At 45.3% G+C, this 27,712-nt stretch overlaps 1 protein-coding gene across 11 annotated transcripts in view; it reads left to right on the top strand.

Annotated features, from left to right (window-relative positions):
* The window catches only part of TACC2 (transforming acidic coiled-coil containing protein 2), a 262,416-nt gene that overhangs the window by 137,435 nt on the left and 97,269 nt on the right, over positions 1-27,712 (top strand). Inside the window, exon 1 of one of the 11 annotated variants that reach the window (XM_061635788.1) lies at positions 26,520-26,651. The exons of the other annotated variants lie outside the window; for them this stretch is intronic. Within the exon in view, the coding sequence (XP_061491772.1) occupies positions 26,620-26,651 (32 nt within the window). The 5' untranslated portion in view covers positions 26,520-26,619. Of the gene's footprint in view, positions 1-26,519; positions 26,652-27,712 lie in introns of those variants that run through there. 11 annotated transcript variants of the gene reach the window in all.

Genomic DNA, 27,712 nt, shown 5'->3' with positions numbered 1-27,712 from the left:
TCTCTCTCCCCACTTGGTATAGCCAATAGACCTTGTTGTAAAGGCACTTGCCCAGTATCTAGCCTCAATGCTGCTGGCTGCTGCACGGTCTGACACACAATAGCCGGCACATTTATTTATTTTCAATCAATTTTCTTTTGAGTGAAGAGGAAGAAAAACAGGGGGGTTGGGGGTGTCGGGAAAGGAACCTGGCAACAGTTCAGAGAAGAGAAGCTGCTGTTAAAGTGTGTTGGCTGTGGCTGCCCCTGATGCAAGCAGCTGTTTTCATCTGCACTGCAGCATTGCAGCCTCGACAGTCCCATCTCCCTTGGCTTTTTGCTGGTGGAATTAACGAAGAAGCTGGCCCAGCTTCTGCTAGCTCCAGCACAAGGGCACACTGAGGATGGGAGGGTCACAGTCTCTCCAGCAGGCACAGACGAGTAGCCTGATTCGGGAGCCATCCGAGGCGATGTAAGTATGGGATTACTTTCCTCCTTTCCTTCCTGTGCGGAGAGGTTGAAACTGTAGCAAGGAGCTATAGGATCCATTTAAAGAGACTGGCTTATGTGCCAGTCTTTGTGTAACATTCATTCTGGCCAATTCAATATATAGATAAGGTTTCATCAGTTTTCAGGGTTTTTTTAAATACTTGCCTTGCATGTAGGAATTTTGGTTAGAGAAGGCATCTTGATTCCTTTTATATTGTCAGTGCAGTGGATGTGTGTTATACCGTTTGTTTGATTCTTATACATTCTGCAGACATCATCAATCAAGCCCATTACCATTTTCCGTGAAAAATGCCTCTGATTCTATTTAAAATGCACAGCATGTAGGTTGCTTTCGCTGTGTTTCCAGGGCTTTTCTGTTGCCCCCATCCCCCGAGACATTTCTCTTAGTTTAATCCCCTGTGTCTATATCATTGATGGTTTGTTTTCAGACTCTTATCATTTCTAATTTTCTGTCAAAATGATGCCTTCTTCTGTCTCATCCAGGATAAAATAGACAGTTTTAGAATATAGTAGCTGGCTTGTACCTTCCAGAATTTTAATTCATCTGTCATCTCTGGTTTGGATGGATGCATACTCACACACACAAATATGGATTTATCAGTTCATTAGGCCAAGTATCTCCTTTCTAGCATTGCAAATTGCTAATCAAATATACTAGAATGTGGTTTTTAATTGGACTTCCTAGAAGGACCTTTTCTTGTTTCAGTTGTATAGGCCTGGAGTATTCAGTATGTGTATCAATTAGCATATCTTCAAGATGCATTGTTTTGGGATGACTTCTTAATCCGTATAACCTGGTGTCAAAGATGAGCTTAATTCATTTTCAGTGTGACAACTTTCTTAGTGAATAAATTTTAAATTCACTTGGAACAGTTCTTTTCCCTGCGTACTCGGCATGAATCTTTTTAGAGTTGGAAGTAGTGGTAGATACTATATGTGCAGTTGCATCCTAATGGCAAGGTGATACAGCCTGATTGGTGTGCTGTAGCTGTTCAACAAAGTCCATGCCGCTGGAGGTAGGTCTGATGGCTTTGTTCCTGTTACAATCCGTGGAAGATTTTTTTGAAAATCCATGCATGCATTGTTTTGTTTAGGTAAAGCTAACATGGTAAATATTATTAGATGTTCAGTTGGAAGAAAGCGTCGCTTCATCGTCATTAAAATGTGTCAGATTTTATTTTTTTTATCCTTTCCTCTAGCATAAACCTATTATTGAGGAGTGTAAGGACTTCAGTGGTCAACATTATTTTTTTCATCTCTGTCTTTAATTTTAGCAATTTTGTGGGAAACTAATTTGAAAGCAAAGGGTTTCCTTCATAGTGTAAGGCACACATAATTCTGATCTTTAACACCTTCTGCCAGTAGAAGCCATATTGAATGATTAAAGCCTTCAGCACTAGAACAGTATGAGGAAAGCAATCAAAGTATCACTATTTTTTATTAAAGTTTGCATAGAGGTTTCAGAGTCCAACACCTTACCCCCTATTACAATAATCAACATGCTTGTTATATATCTAAAAATGCTGACAAGTGCTAGTGATTTTCAGGCAGCTCCCTATTTACTGTTAAATCTGTTAAGGAATCTTTATACTGTGATGCTAAAGCAAGAAGTATTATATGAGGAGCTGAAGGTTTTCTCTTCCACTCTGAATCTATTTGGGCCCTCTTTCAAAAATAGAAATCTTGATTAGAATAAAAGATATCTCCTTGTCGGGGTGGCTAACCTGTGGCCTTACAGGTGTTACTGGACTACAACACTGAACAGCCCCAGCCAGAATGGTCAGTGGCTAGGGATGGAAGTTGTAGTTCCTCAACATCTGGAGGATCCATGTTTATGTGGTATAGCAAAATATATTTCTGATTCTTTAAGAACAAAGGGTTAATCTAAAGGTTCAGGATGCAGGAGTACTTTGTTTTCACTTTTTGGATAAATCACAATATGCATGGCATGAGATCTACCTTATTCAGCCACCTCAGGAAAATTTGTGAAGAAAAAATTGTGCTACATCATGTTGTCCCATTCTTGATACTCTTGAGATCATATGTAGACAGTGGTTGTAATTCAGACTTCTGTGCCTTTCTAACTCATATGCATCACATTTCTCACCCCCCCCATAGAATGCTGTATAATTTAGGGATAGTTGCCCTTTGCCCCCAGTTATCCTGGAGGAGAGCTTCATTGACTCTTTGATTGGCACCATAGTAGGCTGGCCACTTGTGCATCACCGAAAAAGAAGGTACCACATTTTATAAATATGCAAATTTTATATTGAATTTAAATTAAATGTATAAATAGTCCTATAATTTAAATAGCAATCCAACACATCTCACCATAGTAGGGAAAACTGTGATGTCTCTGCCTGCTCAGTCTGCTGTCCAGGTGATAATTGTTGATTGGCAACAACAAGGCCTTTGCCCTCCCTTCTTGCAATTATTGATCTTAGCCACGAGGCCAAGAAGCAATCCTTCTCACAGTTCTTTATCTTTAAGCCAGACTTGGACCAGACAGTCTTTCAAGTGGACAACTCCTTTAAATAGAGAACTGTCCTTGAACAGCCCTTCAAACAGAGGACTGTCCTGTGCAATATAGGACACGTGGCCAATGTACACTTTAGCAAACTATCTGTACTGATTCTTCAAGCAAGGCCTGAGGTACTTGGTGACAATTTCCTCTTGGTGAAGCAAGCAACATGATTGCAGAATAAGCTCTGAAGCTGCAAATCTTAAAAACAAATATCTGGATGAGTATTCTGGGGGAAAAACAGCAAGTGTGGCAATTGCTTGTGAAATTTATGAAGCAAAGCTGGAATCTATTCACATTTGAAATGGTGGTTTCATTGATTGATTCATGTGTTACATTTATACCCTTCCTTTCCATTAAAAAATTCATTTTAAAGCAGATAAAAATGGCAGCTAGCAATAACATGGTTACATTTAGCAATGCAGATTAAAACACAAGGCAAAACATATAGGTCAGATAGGCTGATAGACCCCAGTAGGGTTAGCCTTGGAAAAAATACATCTTTATAACCCTATTCCTTCTCCCCTCATAATCTTGGTGATGAAGAGACAGTGGCATCACTGTTGAAAGAATAATTTTGTGGAATTGGGGTATGAGGACATGTTCTACATGAGTCGTTATGATGTACATTATCATAGCGTAATCCCCTTGTGATCCTTTTGGCAGTGAGGGGAATAGGGCCTTTTTAGTGTAGGAAGGACCCTTTTGTAGGAAATTAGTGTGCGGAAGAACCCAGAGTTACCCTACCTAATGCCTTCTTGTTGTTGCTGAGTGAAAAGTGAACATGCAAAACCTTTGCTTGGGGCAGGTCTTAGACAGAATAGGGTAGGTAACCTTGATTATCAGTACAAACAGTCTTCTACCCTGTTTTATCCCCCATTTAGGCCTCCAGGATGTCTACACATGCATGTCCTACTTTACAAATACATGATACTTTCCCTAAATATTCAGTGTATTACACATGCACAATAATATTTAACAATAGTAATGTAAGAGAAACTACTCATAGGATTGGGCTGAGAGATAGTGACTGGTGCTAGGCAATGAGCTCGCAGGGTGGTTTTGGAAGCCCCTGTCTTGTGGTTGTATCTACTACAGGATACCAGGTTTTCAATCAGAACTGTATTTTGAAGCCGAAATGTTTTATGATAAACAAATGAAATATGAAAATATGGATGCAACCTTATTGAAATCCAAACCTTTCTTGTTTTGTATGCAATTATAGACAGATAGTTTTTAAGTATGGTATACCTCCACACTTTTAATTAAGTTGTTTAGTATGGAGTCACTAGGAATACGGAAGAAAGTAATCTGCTGGGCTTGCATAGCATTTGAACAAGAGCTGTAGCTTAGTGGTAGGACACATGCTTTACATGCAAAAGGTCCCAGGTTCAATCCGTGGTGTCTCCAGGTAGGGCTGATAAACTTCCCTTCCTGAAGCTCTGAAGAGCCACCGCCACTCAATAATACCAAGCTAGATGGACCAATTGTCTGACTTGATATAAGGCATCTTTATATGCTCCTTTGAATACAGGTGTGATGTCACATGTGGCATGTTAGGTGTAGTCATATGTGATATCACATGTGGGGCAAGTGAGGACACAGCTTAAAGTGTGCTCTCAATTGTTTCTTGGCAAGTGGGGTTTGCTGATAGCATTGGTGCTGATAGTGAGCCCCAATGGAATTGCCTGCACAAGGGAATTTCCCACTGGGAACTCTCCAGTCAGCTGAGGGGCTCACAGTCAGTTCTGATCAGCTGGTTGACACTTTCATTGCCAGCATGCTTTCAAAGATTTCTGTAGAGGGAAAATGCCTCCTTGCAGGCACAGTTTAAATCCAAGCTGCACCTGCAAATGGACTTCAGAGGGGATCGCTGTAACCACCAATTGCCATAGCCACCAGCTAGATTCAGCTCCTCACCTCCTGATCTATAATACAATTCTGTGGGACTGTGCAGTTCGGTGGGAGCTGCAACAATTATCCTCATGTAGAATATTGAGATTAGTGCTAAGGAATTCATATACTTATCAAGGTAAGCTTCCACACCTTTTGAAGCTACTTCAAAAATAGATCATATAATAAAGGCACATCTATGAATATTCAGCATTGGAGATCTTCTATATGTGACAACAAAATTAATGCTGACATTTTTTTTACTTCAATTAATTTTGCAAGTGGAGTCAACAAAATGATGAGTCAAATTCTGTTTCTCTTCGATTTCACCCAAATAGTATTTAATTAAATTCCTGTTGCTTTTGTATATCTAGTATAAAGAAATGTTTTGTTGAAGTGTCAAGGAGATGAGGTCTGACTAAATTGTATATGAATTTTTAAAATATATAAGCCATCTGTGATAGTTTTTTTTTGGGGGGGATGGGTGATTTCCCTATTGGCTGACCTGTTTTCTATATAAGGGTTCCATCACCAAAAAAAGGGGAATGATGGTAGGTTGACACCAGGCAGGATAATAATTTGTTACAAGCTAGTCCAGCGTGGTGATCTCCAGATGTTGTTGGACTACAGCGGTGCTGGCTGAAGCTGATGTAGTCCAACGACATCTGGAGGATGCCAGGTTGGTGAAGGCTGCCCTAGTCTGTCCAGTTGTATCAGAGAGTTTCTGAACCCTGTTTTCCAGAATCACTTCCTCTTGCCCAGCTCTAAGAAAAAATAAAGATAAAAACCTTGGATTTATCTTCCGAAACCTGAAACTCTAAATCTTCGTTCGCAAGGTTCTATGTCATAGAATCATAGAGTTGGAAGGGGCCTTGTAGGCCATCGAGTCCAACCCCCTGCTCACAGCAGGAAATCCATAGCTAGAGCATCTCCCGCAGATAGCTGTCCAGCTTCTGCTTGAAGACATCCAGCGAAGGGGATCCCACCACCTCCCTAGGCAGTCGGTTCCATTGCCAAACTGCCCTTACTGTCAAGAAGTTCCTTCTAATGTCCAGTCTGAATCTACGCTCCTGCAACTTAAAACCATTAGACCTAGTCCTACCCTCTGGGGCAGCAGAGAACAAATCTGTACCCTCCTCTATGTGACAGCCCTTCAGGTACTTAAAGAGTGCAATCATGTCACCCCTCAGCCTTCTCTTCACCAGACTGAACATGCCAAGTTCCTTCAACCTTTAAAACACAAGACTGCATGGCTAAGCTACATTTTAACACTTGTGGAAAAGTTTTAGTGAGAAATTCCAGAGAATTGTCTATTAATACCAAATGTCAAAATATAAAGAAATTTATTAGAGGGGGAAAGAAGCAAAAAGGAAAAGCAACAATCACATACAGAGACTTGCAAATAATAAAAAAATAGTCAATCCACCTTTGCCAGTTGCATGCTACCTGTTTTAGCAGAATCCTGGAGCTCATAGCATGTACGGAGTTCCTTGTAGACCTCTGTTTTGAGAGAGAGGATCTTTGGACTCTGATCAGATGTGTCCAAGAAGGCAAAAAATGAGAGTAAAGCCTCACTTATTTATGGGAACCGGAGACCAGTGAAAGCTGACCTTTTTTCTATGATGGATTGTTGTTTGGCTCAGTCGCAAAATAAGCCCCATCTGTGATGTCAGTGTTCTCTTTAGCCAAGCAGAAAATTACTAAGAGAGTAGTTCCACCTCCATAACAGTTCTGAACATACATTACAAAAGCCCTGGCTAGTTCAGACCTGTAAAGCCATTGTGAAAAAGAGCTCAACTCTTGGTTGTTTATTCAGTGACAGATGCCAAGATATGATTACTTAAAGGCAAAGGTCTGAAATCCTCATAAGCTCTAGGTGGCAATGTTGAGCTGCACCAAGATAAAGGGGTTGGTCACATCCTTCATCCAAAAACAAATTTATATCATTATTGCAATACTATAACTATTATGTTTGATGTGTAAAATTGAAGAAAGTCACTATGAGCCATTGTACTCCAGTACATTTTGGTTAAACTTCAATTACCATTGTCAGCATCCATTTAGAGGATTCTGCTTTTCCATAATAAGACATTCTCTGTCATTTGCTTTTATTATTAGAGTACAGGGGCTAAATCCATTAATGGTGAAGATTTCAAATTTGTAAGAGTCCAACAAATATTTATTTATTTATTAGATTTATATCCCACCCTTCCTCCCAGTAGGAGCCCAGAGCGGCATATAAATAGTAGAAAAGAGGGCTTCTGGTATACAGGGTCTTAAAGGGTTATGATATCTTGGAATTTAAGATTAGAGAACCTCTTGGAAACCTTAACAATAAGATACATCTTTTCACCTGTTAAGCTTCTCTCTGATTTTTAAAATTAACAAAGAATTATAAAATTAGAAGTATCCTCCTCTGTGGGAGGCTTTAAATTTCTGTTACAGCTTGACAAGACTCCTAGTGGCAAATACAATGAAGTTTAGTTTGAAAGTAGCTAAGATCAAAGGGAACCCTTGCTTGCGGGCTTTCATCTCACTGTTCCAGTAACAAACAGCAGCCATTATTGTGCTTGCTAATTGTTTTGTTATTCCAGACTAGTGGAGAGGCATCCGCAATTGAATTGGAAAGTGTATCTCTGCGGAAACAAATCCTGCCTCCTAAAATCTAGGATCATTGTTACTTGCTGGTTGTGATTACATTTACAAAGTTTATGTGACAAACTGAATTTCTATGATTTGGGGGGGAGCAAAGCTTCTCATTTGACACAGCCAATGGATTATTATTATTATTATTATTATTATTATTATTATTATTATTATTATTATTATTATTATTATTTATTACATTTGTATACCACCCCATAGCCAAAGCTCTCTGGGTGGTTTACAACAATTAAAAACATTAAACACAAATATACAAATATAAAAACACTTAAAAAAAACAATTTAAAAAGACATGCTAAAATGCCTGGGAGAAGAGGAAAGTAAAATACACAAACGCAATCTGGTTTATATTGGGGATAAAGGAGTGCCTTGCTATCCAAAAGTTAAAAAAAAATAAAAATGCATAAGCTCCTGCAAGTAGGACTCTTGCATTCCTTCCTGCTCCACTCCAGCAAGGTGGGGCTATGTGTCCAGCAGATGCCCCCTCTGTGACTGATGCCCCTTGCCCCAGCACCACAGTGTGCTTTTTCATTCCCTACAGTAGAAGTTTTTGTCCTGTCTTCTCCTAATCTCACTGCCTATATCCAGCTGGTGCAGCCAGCAGTACTACATTCCATTCTGCTGCCCTTTGGGCTGTGACATGCAGACGTTTCAGCGTTAAACTGGTCATTGCACTTAATATGTAGCATGCAGCTACATCTCTTGGTTTTCTTAAATTTAATTCCATCTGTGTGGGGTTGTTTGTGTGTGATTGCTGTTGAAATCACAGCCAGAGGTGAGATTCATCTTTTTGTTTCCAAATCCTATTTCCCATAAATATTGCCCCCACCCCCAGCTCAGCTATGTGGTCCATTTATTTTAATGGGAGATGTTGTGACCTGAGTCTGGATCTAGCCCTATAGGAGTGTCTGATGGTAGGTGTAGATGGTTGCCTAATGAATGCCTGTCAAATGTATTGAAAGCTAAGATGGCAGCTTGTATTTAGAAGGACTCTTTTGGGGATATATAGAGTGAAACAGACATGTCAGTGGCAAGAGCTCTGGGCAATGCAAATGATGATAGTAAAGGTGGAACTGGGTATCACATTCATTATGCCATGGACAGCTATCTAGCTTAGTTCAGCCTCGTGACCTGTAGTGACACAAGTGCTTTGAATATGAGAAAAAGTTTCTAGGATAAAGTAAAATCGGAGTTGCCAGTGGGAGGATATAACTCTCTCTTAGCGGGTAATATAGCAGTCTGTATTATATTTTGTGCAGTGTTCAAGCTTGCTTATTTATTTGTTTATTTAAATTCCCAGAAGGAGCCCAGGGTGGCAAACAAAAACACTTAACATCTTAAAAACAAAAGACTAAACATATTACAACAAAACATTTTTAAAAACATTTTAAAACAAAACATCTTTAAAATTTTTTTTAAATGACTTTAAAAACATCTTAAAAAGCAATTCCAAGATAGATGCAGACTGGGATAAGCTCTCTACTTAAAAGGCTTGTTGAAATAGGAAGGTCTTTAGGAGGCACCAAAAAGATAAGAGATGGTGTCAATCTAATATTTAAGGAGAAGAAATTCCAAAGTGTCGGTGCCATTTAATCCTTAAACCTAATCCTCATATGTTAGGAGCAGGTTGGGAAGCAGAAGGCCTAAGAGGCAAGTTAGACTAGAACTCAAAATAATAAAGCAAACACCGGAAGATGTCTGGTTCATTATTGCGATTCATTAATAGAATGGTGCAGTGAATCAAGGGTTCTTGAAGGCTAGCTTTGCAAAGATACGGATAATGAATGGTTAAACAGTTTAAAGTCTCCTCCTGATGACTATTTTCTTGTTCGGGACACTGATGTAAATTCTAAATATAGCTTGGTTATTTCCTCCCATCTCTTAAGAGATTTCTGCAGATGTGCTGCATATTTTAGAGGGAGATAGTTGTTCAGTGGTCCATTGTTGCAGCTCTTGTCACGCTGCCATCAAGATGAATGTCTATTGATGAAATTGTGTCTGTTGTTTTAATGACAAAGGCACATCCGGCAGTGGAGATAATTGGGAGCCCTATAATGTAGGCTGGTCAGTCTTTCTGGTTGTAGCTTACTCTAAAACGTGAAGAAATTTGACATGGGTTTGTAAACCATGTTTTTTAAAATTATTGTTAAGCATTATATCTGTACCAAGAAAACCATGGTTAAGGCAGCTCCATTTCTGGGGTACAACCAGATATTGATGTCTCTCTACACACACAGTGATGCACCCCTCCACACCTCTGAAGATGAGGCTGTATATTTGGGAGCTGAACCAGGAATAAAGCAACATACTGATAAAACTATCCATGGCACCAGAACATGGTAGTGAACACAATTTTTTTCTACACTGAAGTGATACCGACAGAGGAAACTCATGAAGTATGGAAGAACCCTATCAAATTGTTGCAATCCAGAATGCTTTTCTTCTGAATTCAGGGGTGGGTGATTTAAAAAAAATCAAATGTACATACTGTTTATAGCAGCTTTACAAACGCAGGAAATGTGAAAAATGCTGTGATTTGTTTTGCGACTCTTTTGCATTGCTTTTGCCACAGTGCTTTATTAAATTTTGCTGCACAACGCTCAGAAGAATTTCTCAGACTTTTGATATCTAAATCTCAATAGCACCTGGATTCTTGTGTCTCTGTCTGTCTCTGTGTTTCTCTCTCTCTCACACACACACATACATACACATGTCTCAAATTGGATGAGTTTTAACATAATGGTTCACCCAGTTCACATATATTAAACCATAGTTAAAAACAAAATATGGTTCAGTGTAAATGAGCAGTGTGTTGATGCATGCTGTTGAAAAGTTCTCACTCTGATCCTTCCTCACTGTTGGACTGCTGGCTTGTTGTGTCATCCAGACCTAGGCTCGTGATTTATTTCCAAATAAACCACAAGCAGTAAGCAAGAACAAACCTTGGTTACTACTTGTGGTTTATTTGAAGACAAAAAAAATGAGCCCAGGTTTGGATGACAGAAAAAGCCAGAATCTGCTTTGATTCTTGGAGGTGCAGCAGTAGTGAGGAAGGAGCAGAACAAGAATCTCTCAGCAGCATGTACTAACATGCTGTGTGTTTACATTAAACCAGTTTAGTTTTACCTATGGTTTAAAGCGACATGTGAACTGGGCCAATGCCAAATCATGATTTAGCATTATCTGCATGAGCCTCTGGCTAGCACATTCCCCCTCCCCTCTCCTCCTCTCCTTATATAATAATAACAATAACAATGGCGACAATGACAATAACAGAAGCAGAGGGTTGTATCTAATTGGTTCCTTCTGCTCATGGAGGTCTCATTGTATGGATCCAGTGGAGGCTTCTTTGTATGGAAAGGAGAAGGTGATTTTGGCTGATTTCCTCTTTCCCCTGCACCCCCCCCCCAATCGTGCTAGAGGTCTGGGGAACCTGTTGAAACAGTGTAGAAATTGACAAAAAAGGGGAAATTTGCAAAAATTACTCCTTCTGTTCATGAAAACCTTAGGTGCAGCAAAGGTCCTTCAGGGAACTGAGGGACACTATCATACTTTTTAAATCTGTATATCCTCTTCTATTTTAGGTTAATAATTATTTTACTATATCTTGAAAACAAATTTGTTGATATCTGGTTTATATACACTTTTTAAAACTATGGAAGCAAATACCTCCATGATGAAGGAAAATACTAGAGAAGCAGGCATAATTTATATTTTGATGTGTTTGCGGCCTATTGCCGAAATAAACACAGACACTGTTCATTGGGTTAAATCATGGGCCACTTTATTAAAAACAGAGTCAATTATAACCAATGAACCTGCAGAGGGACAATCCAGTGCGGGGGAATTCAGCTGATCCAGGCGAAGCCTGCTTGCAGCTATAGGGCAACCAAACCTTGCCAGAGCCTGGGGCTGCCCTGTGCCAGGCCCCAGCTCCGGCCACACCCTGAAGATGCGTAGGGGGTCCAACCCGCATCACCGCCCCCCGGAGCCGTGAAACTCTGAGCGGATGAGGCACGTTGGCCCCAAAAGCGGCCCGTGTTCTGCTCCCCCGGGCCGTATAGCCCAGAGCTGCAGGCCCCCGGACCGCCAATCACCCCCAAAGGTGCCTAAAGGTGTCACCTAGCTGCCCTTTCCCTTTTAACCTTTCCCCCGCGCTTCCTTGACCAGTGACCATTAAACTGTTCAGCCAAAACGGACCAATTAGCCTATTAGCCCCCACAGGCACCCGTGCTAACCCTTGACCCTCCTCTACAACCACAGTGTGGAGTAGGCAAAAGAAACCCGCCAGCAAAGCGAGGCAGGCAGGCCAAAAATTCCTAGTCGGCCCCATAGCGACCAAATTAATCACACTGCAGCCAAGGGAGGGTCGGGCGGGTTCCGCCAAAAATTTGCAGTGAGGGTGGGCGGCTGGCGGTACGGCCTTAAATGGCCGTCTGCCGCCCCGCCCCCTCGCTGCGTGCTACGTCAGCACGCCAGCGCGCTGCGTGCACGCATCCCTCACCCAGATGGCGGCTCGGCTGCGGCCGCAAAACTCGTCCCTTCGCCGGTAAGTCCCGGCGCGGAACGGGGGTTGCGGCCTATTGCTGAAATAAACACAGACACCGTTCATTGGGTTAAATCATGGGCCACTTTATTAAAAACAGAGTCAATTATAACCAATGAACCTGCAGAGGGACAATCCAGTGCGGGGGAATTCAGCTGATCCAGGCGAAGCCTGCTTGCAGCTATAGGGCAACCAAACCTTGCCAGAGCCTGGGGCTGCCCTGTGCCAGGCCCCAGCTCCGGCCACACCCTGAAGATGCGTAGGGGGTCCAACCCGCATCACCGCCCCCCGGAGCCGTGAAACTCTGAGCGGATGAGGCACGTTGGCCCCAAAAGCGGCCCGTGTTCTGCTCCCCCGGGCCGTATAGCCCAGAGCTGCAGGCCCCCGGACCGCCAATCACCCCCAAAGGTGCCTAAAGGTGTCACCTAGCTGCCCTTTCCCTTTTAACCTTTCCCCCGTGCTTTCTTGCCACAAAAGGGGGATAAGCCTCTGCTTAGTCTCCCTTTGCCCCACACCCGATAAGAATCCGGTGCACACCCCTCTGCAGGTCCATTAGGAAGATGTCGTTGCACCCGTCAGTCAAATGCACGCCATCTGGCCTAAACAACTCCAGCCTATCTTGCTTGATCTCTGGGTGGTGTATGACAGAACCCCCCAGGCCCTTGATGGCCCTCTGAATCTGTCTATTAACCTTTTTCCGAGCCCTGTCCATTCCCTGTGGGTCATCAGCCCAATTCCACGTCCTGCGCGGCAGGATGTCAGACCATACCAAGTGCACCCCCGGCCAGCGCAGCGCAATGGCCTGGAGGTCACTACATGCCTGTTCGATTAGGGCCTTGCCCCTCAACAGGCCCAAATCGTTACCTCCCAGGTGGATGACCAGCACCTGGGGCACTGCGCCGTCCACAGCCGACTGGAACAAGGTAGGCAGGAGGCCGTCCCAACGCATCCTCCGTCGTCCCAGCCACCGCACTGAGGCCCACTGACTGAGCCCCAGCTGCGTTCCAATGCGGGACTTCGCCACCCTGCGGCCTGCCCAGACAATCATGCTGTGGCCGCAGAGGAGGATGCTCACTTGTTCCGATCTTTCCCAGCGGCCTGCCAAAAACGACAACATCGCCGTTAGCTGCTGGCCTCATGCCTCTCCGTTAGTGGTCTAACATACATCTTATATGCATCCGAGGACCACCTGCCCACTGCCTGCAGCTGCCCTTTGGAAAAACCCAGGTGAGCAGTGGTGGAAGCTGCCCCTATTCGGAAGGAGTGTGTCCCGAACTTGCGGGCATCCACACCTAGCCGCTGGAGTGCTGTCTTTGCCACCGACCAAAATTGGTACTTGGTAAGGGGCCGGAGGTCCCTGTGCCTGAACAGGTACCCTGGCTGCAGCCCACGGGCTGCCAGAAAAATGCATAGGGCCCTGACCGGGCAGAGCTCCTCCTGTTGGCATGGGGATAACACAATCAGGCGACCCTTGTGGTGTTGGTCCGTCTTTGACTGCCTGAGTCGCAGGCGGACCCCCCCTGCCTCCCAGCTGAGATCAGAAACCTGGAGGGCCTGGAGGGAGCTATCCATCTTAGAACCTGCCACCACCTCCCCTATTCGGAAAGCCCCGAAGAACAAGGTGAGAGCCGCAGCATGGTATAGCAGTGCCTCAAAATGGGAAGAACATAGCACCCTCCACTGTCCCCGCAGACCCAACAGTAGCTCTGGGGAAAAGGGGGAGCGTGCATCAGGTGTGTGCGGGCGCTCACGGGACCACCCTTCCAGCATCTGGCGGACCCTAAAGTCACCGGAGTAGTCCTGAAAGCCCCGTGCTTTCCCTAGGAAGGATAGACCTGAGAGCTTACCTCTGCTGGTCCTGACTGAAAGCCCCCTCCGCTTCCCTTCCACGCAGAACTCCATAAGATGCTCCACGGGGATGGGCCACTCCTGGGTGTAGCCTCTGGACTCCCTGAAGGTTGCCAGGTCCCTACCTGCCCCCTGGTAGCTGGCCAAAGTGCTGGGTGCCACAGAAAGGCTTATGGCCCGTTCTGATTTGGTCCTCCAATCTCCCACAGCGCTGGGGGTACCACGTCCGGCTGAGCCCTTGCCCACGGCGCCAGCTGGTGAAATCTCTCCATCTGGTTCCGTGATAGAGCATCAGCAATGCTATTATCAATACCCGGGACATGGCGTGCAAGGAACTGTATATTATAGCGAAGACATTGGAGCACAAGCACTCGAACTAAACGCATAACATCGGGGTTTCTAGAGGACAGGGTGTTGATGACATGTACCGTGGGGAGGTTGTCGCACCAAAAATGGACTGAGGAATTGCCCAGTTTGTCCGGCCAAAGGTGTACGGCCACGACAATGGGGAAGAACTCCAGAAGGGTCAGGTCTCTGGTTAGGCCAGCCTGTGCCCAATTCTGTGGCCAGCTGCCATGACACCAAAAGTCATGGAAAATGACCCCAAAACCGCAGGAACCTGAGGCGTCGGAGCTCACCTGTAGCTCCGCTTCCAACAGGTGATCCTTTCTCCATAAGGAGACCCCATTGAATTCCCGCAGGAAGGTGGACCAAACTGCCAGGTCCTCCCGGAGAGCGGCTGTAACGCGTGTGTGATGGTGGGGGCGTGATAGGCCCGCCATGGCATCGTACACGCGGCGCAAGAATGCGCGCCCGGGTGCTACCACCCTGCATGCAAAGTTCATATGTCCTGCCAGCTGTTGAAGTGTGGCCAATGTCACCTTCTTCGCCCCAACCACCTCTGAGATTTTCCCCTTAAGGGCCACCAGCTTATCCCGCAGGAGCCTACAGCATTGGGCCACTGTATCGATCTCTATGCCCAGGAAAGTGAGGGTAGTGGACGGGCCCTCAGTTTTCTCAGCCGCGAGGGGAACACCCAGTTCCCCGGCCATCCCCGTGAACTGCTCCATAAATGCCTGACAGGCGCCCGAGTCTGCAGGGCCCGCAAACAGGAAGTCGTCCAAATAGTGCACCACTGATTGCCGGCCTGCCTGCCTGTCTCCTGACTGCCCACTCCAAGAAAGAACTGAAGCGCTCAAAAACCGAGCATGAGATGGAGCAGCCCATAGGCAATGCCCTATCCACATAGTATTTGCCCATGAAGGCAAAGCCTAGCAGCTCAAAATCCCCTGGGTGCACAGGGAGGAGACGGAAGGCTGATTTGATGTCACACTTTCCCATGAGGGCGGCCATCCTGCAGTCCCTAACCATACGAACCGCACAGTCAAATGACGTGTAACGGACAGAGCAGAGGTCTGATGGGATGAAGTCATTTACTGACCCACCCTGGGGAAAGGACAGGTGGTGTATAAGGCGAAATTTGCCTGGTGCCTTCTTCGGAACAAGGCCCAGCGGGGAAACTCTGAGTGAAGGGATGGGTGGTGCCGCAAAGGGGCCCAGCACGCGGCCTGCCATGACCTCCTTCCTAATTTTTTCCCCCACGACCGATTCCATGCCCGCCACTGATTTTAGGTTGCGGGACATGAAGGGGTGCCTGGGACCCAAATAGGGAATCCGGAAACCCTCTGTAAAGCCCTGTAGCAAAAAGTGGGTGTCTTGGACTCGGGGGTAACAGCAGAGCAAGCGCTGGAGTTCGGAGAGTTTAACTGGACTGGGGCCCCTTTCCTTGATCTGCGCTAGCAGCTCCCGGTCTCCTTGCACCAGGTGAGTCCCTGGTCCCACCTCTGAAGGGGCGGCCCCTGGGGCAGGCAGCGCAGGAATGCGGGCCCCCGCATATTGCGCACTCGTGTTGGAACCTGCAGGGGTTACGACCACAGTGGCCTCGGGAGCTGAACTCCCAGCAGAGCAGGCGGGGTTGAACCCCCTGCCCCGCAGGCCCGCGGGAAGGAGCTGCTGCTGCCTGGCGGGCCAGGAGGTGGCCGCTGTCCGTTCTATCCCCGGCTATGGGCTTGGAGTGTGACATAAACTGTAGCCACAGGTCCGCTTCCTTCTTGTCCCAGGGGAGGGAGGTATCGAAGGCCGCCCTCATACGAAACGATTCGTCATACGCGAGCCATGCTGCCCCCTGGAACTCAGAGTAGCCCCGATATATAATATCGAGGTATTTAATCAGAATAGGGCCCCTCTGTGGCTGTTTCTGCATCACCACCCCCATGTATGTCAGAAATGCAGGCAACCAATTAGCCCAAGTGCGTTCAATGCACCGCCTCTTGGGCTTGTCAGGTTCTGCCTCTTCGCCCTTATCCTTCTCCCTCCTCACTGGTTCCCTGTACAGAAGTGAGAATAAGTCGACGTACTCCCCCTTCCAAATTTTTTCTTTTGTAGCGGGCAGCAGGTGAAAGGCCAGTGGGGCTGATGTCTCCCCGAAAGGTATAGCCCCTTCCCTCACTGAGCCCAGAGGGTCAGTGTCCTCTGCTGGGGGGGGTACCGACCAGGAGGGCTGAGCCCCCACTCCCATCCCTGTTCTGGCAGTGGACTGCCAGACCTGCTCACAGGCCACCCCTAGGGAAGGCAGCTGCTGTGGTGAGCCATGCCCCGCCCCCATGGTGATCCCCGCTTGCCCATACCGCTCGGTTTCCGCTGGTGGGGAAAAGGGCCAGTATGGAAACCCCCACGGGGGCCAGCCCCACTGGGGCTGCCCCTGTTGTTGTGCCGCCCAGGGAGACTCACCCCCTATGTTGTCCGCTGAAGGCCCATGCATGGGCTGCGGTCCTGGGGCTGCATGTGAAAACAACGCTGTTCCTGCTTCTGCTCCGGGCGCTCTTGCTGCGGCCCCACTAGGCCCTGCCTCCAGCGCGTCCAGCCGCGCTAAGATAGAAGTAATAGCCGCAGCGTTAACCCCGCCAGCTGGACACTGCACTTTCTCCCGGGGCCGCTTGGGGGGTGGTTCCTTTGTTCTCCCAGTTGCCGGCTGGGCAGGGCCCCTCTCCAGGGCTTCCAACCTAGCCAGTATAGTGGTCCATGGTATGCCTGCCCCCTGTCCCCCATCCTCCGCAGCAGGGGGTGGGCATCTACCCTCTGCCCTGGGGGCCCTTCCCTTCCCTTTTGGCCCACCTTGACCTTTTTTGGGTGGCATCCTGAGCTAGCGTGTAGGGGGACGATGCCTTCTGTAGCAATGAGAGGTGGTCAGCCTGGGGATACCTAAGGGGGGACCCAGCACCCTCACCGTCCCGCTGGACCTGCTAAGCGACCAATGGGGTGGTGTGCTCCCTTGCTATGTGTGGGTGAAGGGCTGAGAACCTTCCCACAGGGGTCCCCTGGATAGTAATTTAAGAGAAAAGAACGTGGCCACAAGGCCGCCTCGCCTGAGTTTCGCTGCCGCCACTAGGCCGTGCTGCCGCCGCCGTGCTGCTTTGCTGCGCTGGAGGGCCTCCCGAGGCCTAGGGCTCTCTCCGCCGCTGGATGGCCGCTGCCGCCACACCTCCGCCGCTGGCCTGCCGATGCCTCCTGCAGGCTGCACCTCTGCAGCTGGATGGCCCCTGGATGGCCGCTGCTGCCACACCTCCGCCGCTGGATGGTGTCCCGAGGCCTAGGAGCCAGGGGCTCTTCACCGCGCCCCAGCCGCGCCGCTCAGTGATCGAGCCGCGCCGAACGCTCCTCGCCGCCAGCCCTGCCGCCCAAGGCCTGGCCTGTAGGCCTGAAGAAGCCGTGTGCGTCGGCGGGCGATCCAGCTCCTGCCGGCCGCTCCTCCGCAGCTGGAGGGCCTCCCGAGGCCTAGGAGCCAGAGGCTCTTCGCCGCGCCCCAGCCGCGCCGCTCAGCGATCGAGCCGCGCCGACTGCTCCTCGCCGCCAGCCCTGCCGCCCAAGGCCTAGCCTGTAGGCCTGAAGAAGCTGCGTGTGTCGGCGGGCGATCTGAGCCGCATCGCGCCGCCGATGCAGGAGGGCCTCCCGACTGTTTGAAAATGCCGCCAAAAATTTGCAGTGAGGGTGGGCGGCTGGCGATACGGCCTTAAATGGCCGTCTGCTGCCCCGCCCCCTCGCTGCGTGCTACGTCAGCGCGCCAGCGCGCTGCGTGCACGCATCCCTCACCCAGATGGCGGCTCGGCTGCGGCCGCAAAACTCGTCCCTTCGCCGGTAAGTCCCGGCGCGGAACGGGGGTTGTTGAAGTTATATCTCCCCTTTCTATATAAAATTCCAATGACTAACAACAATAATAAACAATAAAATTTATAATAAAAACAACCAATTAAAAGAACAATAACCGTAACAAACAATAGTACGTATAACCATATGGTAAAAGCAGATAAAAAAGTCATATAATAGCAGCCAGCTAAAAAGTGATGATGAAGAAAACAGAGCAAGACAAATCAGCTCAACATAGTGGGCCAAATGTCTGTGTTTTTAAAACAACAACACCTGCTAGTGAGGAAATTGATGATGGAACTGGATGGGCCTCACCAGTGAGTTCTTGTAAACCAATCATCAGATGTTGGTAGGACAAGAAGAGAGCCTTTCCAAAAGATGTCATCCAGGGAGGCTTGTAAGGGCATGACTGGTCCTTCAGGTAGCCTGGTCCCAAGCCATTTAGGACTTTATAACTCTTAACCAGCACTGAGCTGAGCCTGGAATCAATCGGCAGTTAGTGAGCTGATACAAGCCAAGAGTCCTGTGTTCCCTGTAAGTGGCCCCAGTTCCTGCCACATTCTGAAGCAGCTGAAGTTTCTGAACAGTCTTCAAAGGCACATCTACTATATATTTTGAAAAGTTGCTTGTCTGTTTACTATGCATTGGACACTTCTTAAAATATCAATTTTTGTATTCTGGTTGCTCAGTTCAAGGAACTGGGTTTCATCTACATTTGGATAAAATTGATGCCATTTTGAATCTAGATTGTGGACCAAGCTTTTCAAAACTGCACTAATTTTAATTAAATTTTGCATGATATTTCCAGAGGTCAAGGATCAGATTTTTGTTTATGGTTGGATTCAGTTAGATCCCGTTTTGAATCAAGATGATGGACTGGACCTTTCAAAACTGCACTGTATGTTTGGTTTCTTAGATTTTCTGAGCCACTCTGGGTGTGAAGCTGCTAGTAGAATATGTTTGCAGTATTCCAAGAGGTAGCTGTCACCATGGCTACATTATCTCTTTGAATAAATATAGTTGCTACTCCACTCTTAGCTAAATGAAAACATTCCTGGCCAGCCTAGACATCTAGACCTAGGAATGGATCCAGGAGCACAACAAAACTATGAACCTGAGTTTAGAAGGGAAGTGCAACCTTATCTAAAATGGGCTCAATCCCAATTCCTTCATCTTCCCTTTTATTAACCACTGTCTTGCTGGATGAAGCTTCAGTTTGTCCATCCTCAGTCAATCCATTACCAGTGCCAGCTTCCTTGGATTGTGATGGGAAAGGGATGTTTTGGGGGACAGAACAGAACTCTGTGATACACCATAGCATAGCAGCCAAAGTGTAGGACAACATTCTCCCAGCACCGCCTTCTGGAATCACTCCTTTAAGAAGGAGTGAAGGAGTGGAACAACTACAAATCAGTGTCTTCAGTTCTAGCTAGGGGCCCCAGAAGGATACCATGATCGATTTGTATTGAAAGCTCCTGATAGGTCCAGCAGAACTGAACAGGATGTACTCCTTGTCTAGCTCCTGCTGGAGATTGCCCACCACAGTGACCAGAACTGTCTCTGACCCATAGCCAGGCCTGAAACTGGACTGAAATGGATCTAGATCATCTGCACCATCTAGAATTTTTTTTTAAAAAAAGTACAGTAAAAGCTTAGATGGGTAACACCAACCAAAGTATGCTTTTGTTTTTCTGAAAAGAATTTAAGTTGCCTAACTGCACAGACTTAGAATGCTATACTAACATAGAACCTCTAGAAAGAGCAAATGACTAGATACTAAAATATTGTAAACAGTGAAAATCAAAATCATACCAATAGAAGCAGAATCTGCTGTTGTCTTAAGCCACACTCAAGGTACAAGTAATATACCCACTAACTTCAGATTAAAGATGGGGGGGAATTGGGTTCAGTTGCAGTTGAGGGGCGAAATAAAACACAGAGACATCAGCTTGGATTGAACAAGGGCCACTTTATTAAATTACAGTAAACAAAACCCAATTTAAAGTGACCTGCAGAAGGAAACCTAGGTGCGGGAACTATCTATAAGCAAGTATCTTGCCATACAGCTCTCGGGCGACCAGTCCCTGCTGGGGCAAGGGCAAGCCCATGTGCTTACCCCTTACCCTGGCCACACCTTGTAGGTGAGTAGGGGGGCCTTCCCACATCATCCCCACCTGGGGCCGGATAACCCTTGGGTAGATGAGATAAGTTGGCCCCAGAGGCAGCCCATATCCTGCCCTCGAGCCGTAAAAGCCCTGACAGACAGGCCTCCGGAACCGCCAATCACCTCCAAAGGTGCCTAAGGGGGCCACCTAGCTGTCCTTACCTATTTCCTTTCCCGCACCTTCCCATACCAGTGCTATAATGATCTGCCCACTAGGGCATTAAACTTTCAATATGTCAAATTAGCCAGATTAGCCAAAACCACCTATTGATCACAACGCCCCCTAACACAATTCCCTCCCACTCCCATAGTGTGGAGCAGGCGAAAAACCTGCCCGCCAACGAGGGTGGACAGGATAAAAATTCCTACTCGGCCCCGAAGCGACCCCTAGGCACACCATAAAAGAGGGAGGGCGGGGTGGGTGTTGCACAACCAAAGAGGAAGGTAGGAGGGGCAGCTGGGGTTAAATAGGCCCATAAGCTCTGCCCCTCCATGCTGCACATCACACGTGCGTAATAGTCATGACGCGCGATATTGCCCCATTGAAAGATGGAGGCAGCAGCTTCACCCCCATCCGCAACTATGCCTCGCTCGTCAGCTGCACGGCAAGCGAGGCGTCATTTCTCATTGTAATGCAGGCTTACCTAATTCACACTTCCTGATACAATACTAAACTGAAACACAGCTATCCTTCAAACTCTGCACATCTGTGATGTATGTATATATGTTATGTACCTTCAAGTCGATTATGACTTATGGCAACCTCCAATAGCTTCTGTTGTAAACCACCCTGTTCAGATCTTCTAAGTTAAGGTCTGTGCTTCCTTTATGGAGTCAATCCATCTTTTGTCTGACCTTCCTCTTTTTCTACTCCCTTCTGTTTTTCCCAGCATTATTGCCTTTTCTAGTGAATCATGTCTTCTCATTATATGTCCAAACTATGATAACCTCAGTTTCATCATTTTAGCTTCTAGTGATAGTTTTGGTTTAAATTGTTCTGACACCCAATTATTTGTCTTTTTCGCATTCCATAGTATCTACAAAGCTCTCTTCTAACACCACATTTCAAATGAGTCTTCTCTTATCCACTCTTTTCACTGTTCAACTTTCACATCTGTACACAGAGATCGGGAATACCATGGTCTGTATGATCCTGACTTTAGTGTTCAGTGATACATCTTTGCATTTGAGGACCTTTTCTAGTTCTTTCATAGCTGCCGTCCCCAGTCCTAGCCTTCTTCTGATTTCTTGTCTATTGTCTCCCTTTTGGTTAATGACTGTGCCAAAGTATTAATAATCCTTGACAAGTTCAATGTCCTCATTGTCGACTTTAAAGTTACATAAATTTTCTGTTATTACTTTAGTCTTCTTGATGCTCAGCTGTAATCCTGCTTTTGTGCTTTCCTTTTTAACTTTCATCAGCATTTGTTTCAACTCATTACTAGTATATTGTATATTGGATGTATATTGAACGCTTCCAGTCTGTGAGCCATAGTTTTCTTTTCCATATTTATTGACAAAGTTTTGTCGAAATTTGGGCAGATTCAGTCTCAGTAACATGTAGCAACTCTATTGGTATGCCATCTGTTCCTGGTGATTTGTTTCTTCCACGTATTTTAAGACCAGCTTTCACCTCACATTCTAAAATTTCTGGTTCTTCTTCATATGGTTCCTCCATGAATAAATCTGTCATCCTTGCATCTCTTTTATATAATTCTTCAGTGTATTGCTTTCATCTTCATTTCGTTTTATCTCGGCCAGTCAGTGTGTTCCCCTGTTGATTATTCAATATCCCTACTCTTGGTTTGAATTTCCCTTTGATTTCTTTAATCTTTTGGAATAGGGCTCTTTTTCTACCTTGTTTATGATCCTCTTCTATTTCTGTACAGTAATTATTGTAGTAGTTCCCTTTGTCCCTATGCACTAGTCCAGGCTTTCCCAACTAGTGGGCCACCAGATGTTGTTGGACCACAATTCCCATCTTTCCTGACCATTGGCAATGCTGGCTGAGGCTGATGGGAGTTGTGGTCCAACAACATCTGGTGGCCCACTAGTTGGGAAAGGCTGCACTAGTCACTGTATTATTGCATTTAGGGTTCTAACTGTGCTTCTCCTTTTGCTTTTGCTTTCCTTCTATCTTTAACCATTTTAAGAGTTTCATCAGTCTTTCTCTCTTTTTAATGAGATCTTTCTCTCTTTTTAATGAGAAGGTATTGTCTTTTTGCATTTTTCCCTGATAATGTCTCTGACTTCACTCCATAGTTCTTCTGGTTTTCTATCAGCTAGGTTTAAAGCCTCAAATCTGTTCCTTATGTGATCTTTAAATTCTTCTGGATGTTATTTAGATTGTGTTTTAGCATTATGGTTGCTTTGTTGTTCCTCTTTAGCTTTACTCTGATTTTCGATATTACCCGTTCATTATCTGTACTGCAGCCTGCACCTGGTCTTGTTTTTGCAGAACGTATGGAACTTCTCCATCTTCTGCTACCAATTATATAATCAGTTTGATTCCTATATTGACCATTTGGTGATGTCCATGTGTACAGTTGTCTTTTCCGTTGCTGAAAAAATGTGTTGGCAAGAAACAAATTATTGGCTTCACAGAATTCAATAACTCTCTCTTCTGCATCATTTCTATCTCCTAAGCCGCATTTCCCCACAATTCCTAGTTCTTCTCTGTTCTCTACTTTTGCATTCCAGTCCCCCATGATTATCAGAGCATCCTCTTTTGGTGTGTAATCAATTTCTTCCTGTACTTCTGTGTAAAATATCTCCATTTCTTCTTCTGTGTTTACCGTCGGAGCATAGACTTGTTTGATGGTTATGTTGATAAGTTTCCCGTTAAGTCCCATTGAAATCACTCGCTCAGACCTTGCGTTATAGCTCCTAATTGCTTTTGCTACATCACTTCTCTCTATTAGATCAACCCCATTTTTTCTTAATTTATCATTTCCTGCATAAAATATTTTGTAGTTGCCTGATTGGAAGTGTCCCAATCCCGTCCATTTTAAGTCACTCACACCAAGCATTGTAATATTGATACGTTCCATTTCTTTCTTGACAATTTCTAACTTTCCCTGATTCATGCTTCTCACATTCCATGTTCCTGTTGTGTGTGTCATACAACTCCGGACTCTCCTTTCGCATCTGTGTGCATCAGCCTCTGGGCTTCCTTTTGGCTTTGACCCAGTTGTGCCATTAGTCACAGCGCTACTTGTACTTGTCCTTTGTTCTTCCCCAGTAGCTCGATGGGTGCCATCTGACCCGGGGGTCTCATCTTCTAGCACTATCTCGTGTTGCATTTTGGATGGTCTATTCATAGGATTTTCATGGTAAGAGGTATTCACAGGTGGTTTACCATTGCCTTCCTCTGAGTGTGGATGCATCTTAGTCTGGTGTCTCAGCTTTGACCATTCTGCCTTCGGTGCCCTTGCTAGGAGTCTAGCCTCTTGGTCTAGACTCCTGATGGCATTGCTGTCAGCTTCTTTGACACTCTCAAACCCCCTCACTACATTAACGTGTGCATCCTAGAGGGGGACATTTGTGATAATGTTCACCAAACACTTTTGCCTACTGTAAACATTTCTGTACGTATTTTTTCATTTGGTGAACATCCGTGATACAATTCACCAAACAAAAAAATATGTACAGAAATGTTTGTATTAGGCAAAAGTGCATAACAATATAGGTATTAGTGAAAATCACACACAAAAATGCATTATATTAGGGGAACAATAATAATAAATAAACCATCATAGGATTGTGTTCTTAAGGAGGAATTACATATCAGAAAGGAACCATAGGGTTCCTTTTAAAGCCCTCAACCCTTCCCCCGGTCAGGCTCCCAAAGTGGAAATGAACCTGGGGCGACTTGTCAGCAGTACTATGACAGTACCCAGCTCTATTTCTCTGTAATATCTGAATTGATAGATGCCGTGCAACTCCTGGACTGCTGCCTGGATTTGGTGGTGGGCTGGATGAGGGCCAATAAATTGAGACTGAATCCTGTCAAGACGGAGACGCTGTGGGTTGGTGGTTCCCGAGTTCAGATAATTGGTCAGTTGCCTGCTTTGGATGGGGTATTACTCCCTCTGAAAGAGCAGGTCCGTAGTCTGGGGGTGCTCCTGGATCCATCTTTATCGCTAGAGGCCCAGGTGACCTCAGTGGCTAGGAGTGCCTTTTACCAGCTTTGGCTGGTAAGACAGTTGTGGCTGTTTCTGGACTGGGATAGCCTGATCATTGTTGTCCATGCACTGGTAACCTTCAGGCTAGATTACTGTAATGCGCTCTATGTTGGGCTGCCCTTGAGGTTGGTCCGGAAGCAGCAGCTGGTGCAATATGTTGTGGTGAGACTGCTTACTGGGGCAGGGTATCGCCAGCATGTCACCCCACTGCTGAAAGAATTGCACTGGCTGCCCATTTGCTACCGGGCCAAGTTCAAGGTTCTAGTTTTGGTGTACAAAGCCCTATATAGCTCGGAACCAGGATACCTGAAAAACCATCTTATCCCTTATATACCCAGTCGATCACTGCGCTCTACAGTTGATGGCCTCCTGCAGATACCATCTTATCAGGAGGTTCATTCTGCACAACATAGGAAATGGACCTTTAGTGTGGGGCACCTACCCTGTGGAATTCCCTCCCCTTAAATATTAGACAGGTGCCATGTCTGCTATCTTTTCAGCGCCTATTGAAGAGCTTCCTCTTTCAACAGCCTTTTAAATTGAGACTTTGTCCCAGTCTACATCTGTGTTGGAATTGTTTTTTAATATGTTCTTAAACCTTTTTTTAAAGTGTTTTTAACCTTTTTTTTAAAAAAAGATTTTTTGAAAGCTTTTTAAAAAATGTTTTTAAAGATGTTTTGTTTTGATGTATTTTAAAGTCTGTTTTTATGATGTTTTAAGTGTTTTTAGTGTTTTTGTTTGCCATCCTGGGCTCCTGCTGGGAGGAAGGGCGGGATATAAATCAAATAATAAATAAATAAATAAATAAAACCTGGGAGGGGTGGGCTTGTGCAAGGGGAAAATTGATAGGCAGAGTGGATTGTGCATTTATTTATTAAAAACTTCTAAGCGGTTTACGAAAATCATATGCACCCCTCCACCTATCCTTCCTACAAATTTCCCTGTGCCCATGCAAAAGCAGGGTTAAGATAATGTGTTTGTGGGGATATGTCTATGTTTTTCAGGATTTCCTCCTTATTTATCACCAGTGTTGCTTAGTGTTGCCAGTTGCTGTCAGAGGGTGGGGTCCTTACTATTAAGAATTGCACAAAAGAGACATTTCATCAGATGCATTTGTTTCAATAGGCAAATATTCTTTTAGTGACATTGTGCCTTCTGTATGCAAAAATTCAAGATACAGGAGCTCTTTCATGGTTTGGACCTTGCAATCCTAATACTTCTCAAACTTAGGGCTACCCAGTGCCAACTTTAGAAGAGAAATGTAAAAAATGTACTTTCAAAAATATCTCTGCTTCTGAAGCACATTAACATGCCCTTGAGTTTACCGTTTAAATGCTCCATGTTGTCATTTACAGATGGGGCAGCATCACTTTAATTGCAACATTTGATATATTTTTTTCCTGAGTAGCTGTGATATCTCCCAAGTCTTACAGTATATTTATGTTGAAATAATGTTGGAAACCTTTTCTGGAGATCAGTGCCTCTGCTACTTTGCTGAGCACAAGAAAACCAGTGTATATTTCTAGTATAATTGCATTGCAGTAAAATAGGCCTCTCCTTCCTATCTTGGTAAAACTTGATTTATTTGAGCAGAGCCCCCCCCCGTTTCCCCCCCCCCATTTCCCACCCCCCAGAATGGAAAACTGCAAGCCTGGCATTTTTTGCTTTCTAGTTTAAGCTGTTAAATAGTCACCTGACACTGAGATATTCCTTACTGCATGAGCAGGTGCAAAGGGGAGGGAATTAATGGACAAAAAGTGAAAAGTCTTCTTGCATACACTCTGCTTCTGCTTATCTAAAATGAACAAATTGCTTGACTGCTTCCATGGCAAAGATAATTCAGTTTTGCTGGCAGTTGTAAAAACAGATAAAAGCTACACCCTTCTGTACTAGCATACTAACATACTTCCTAAAAGGAACACATTCTGAAACTGTTTTGAAGAGGATTTCCTTTTGGTCACTGTAGAAAATACACTCTCATTATCCAGCAAGTCTCAAAGAAGAAGGGATCGGAATGGATTTCTCAACCTTGGGGCTCCCAGAAACATAATTTATTACAGTGTTTTCAGATCCAGATACATCTTCCAGAGCTACATACTTCCACAGGAATGGAAGAGGTGCATAAACTGCCATTGGAATGGTGAGGAGTTTGGGGGTTGCTTCAATGAAGCTTATATATTGGGTACCTAAGCCACTAAATGTGTAACTTACAAATTCAGTTCAGTTCCATATTGTTAATACAGTTCTTGCATGTCTCAAGTACATCCAATTAGAACGAAATCCTTGGCTGCAGGATTTTGCTGAGTTCAATGCAGAGTTGATGTGCTGTAGATAGGGGCATGAATTTTAGAGTGAACCAGACATTTGAGCTGAGACTGACAGAACTGGACATTAGAAGAAGCAAAACTGGATGGTGCACAAGCCAGACATATAAAACTGAGAAGGAGTTATGTGGTAAGATGGAAGATCTGGAAGGCTGCAGCAGAGGTGGATGTAGGGAAGCCAGGTAGAAAGGGTGCAGGATGCAGGGCAGCTGCTGGTTGGAGGGCAAGCAGGGATGCCGTAGAAGTGGCAAAAAGATCCAGGTGTATGGTCCAGGAAGGCAATGAATGGGAAGGTTACATCCAGACTACATGTAACATTAAATACATGATTTCATTTAACATGTCTGTTTGCTTACTTTTTTTTTTTAGTAGCCCTGATCAGGATTGTGACCAATATTCAGGGAAATGCAGTTAACCCTTTCCTCCTGTCCCATAGTCCCAATGACTATCGCCTCTGTAGCTTCCTTCTTCTGGCAAATAGCAGCATGGGTGTGGGAGGGTGACTTTTGTTACTTACACACCATGCGAGATCGTTTGTGAACCCTCCTCCCAGTAGCTGCTATTTAAAAAACAACAACTAGACATGTTAAGCATTAATGTAACATGTACTTTGGTTGTTAGAAACCAGGATGTGTCCCAGTTGTGAAGATGCCTAGGAAATCCAGGTGTCAGCAACCTCCAGCAACAGCTTCCTAACAAACAAAGGATCTTCCTGTTTTTATTACAGAAGGGGAGGACCAAAGAAGATGCTACTTGATATTGGCTCATTACTGTGGGATGACTTCCTGTCTCAAAAATATGGAGCAAAACGTGTGTTCATTACCACTTAATGCCCTTTAGCCACCCAGCATGTGTGAATTGAGGGTGGTATTAATGT

Source organism: Rhineura floridana, chromosome 7 (genome assembly GCF_030035675.1).
Source record: "Rhineura floridana isolate rRhiFlo1 chromosome 7, rRhiFlo1.hap2, whole genome shotgun sequence".
Taxonomy (NCBI): Eukaryota; Metazoa; Chordata; class Lepidosauria; order Squamata; family Rhineuridae; genus Rhineura; species Rhineura floridana.
Note: the sequence above shows the minus strand (reverse complement) of the source record. Positions and strands in the feature narration are given on the sequence as shown.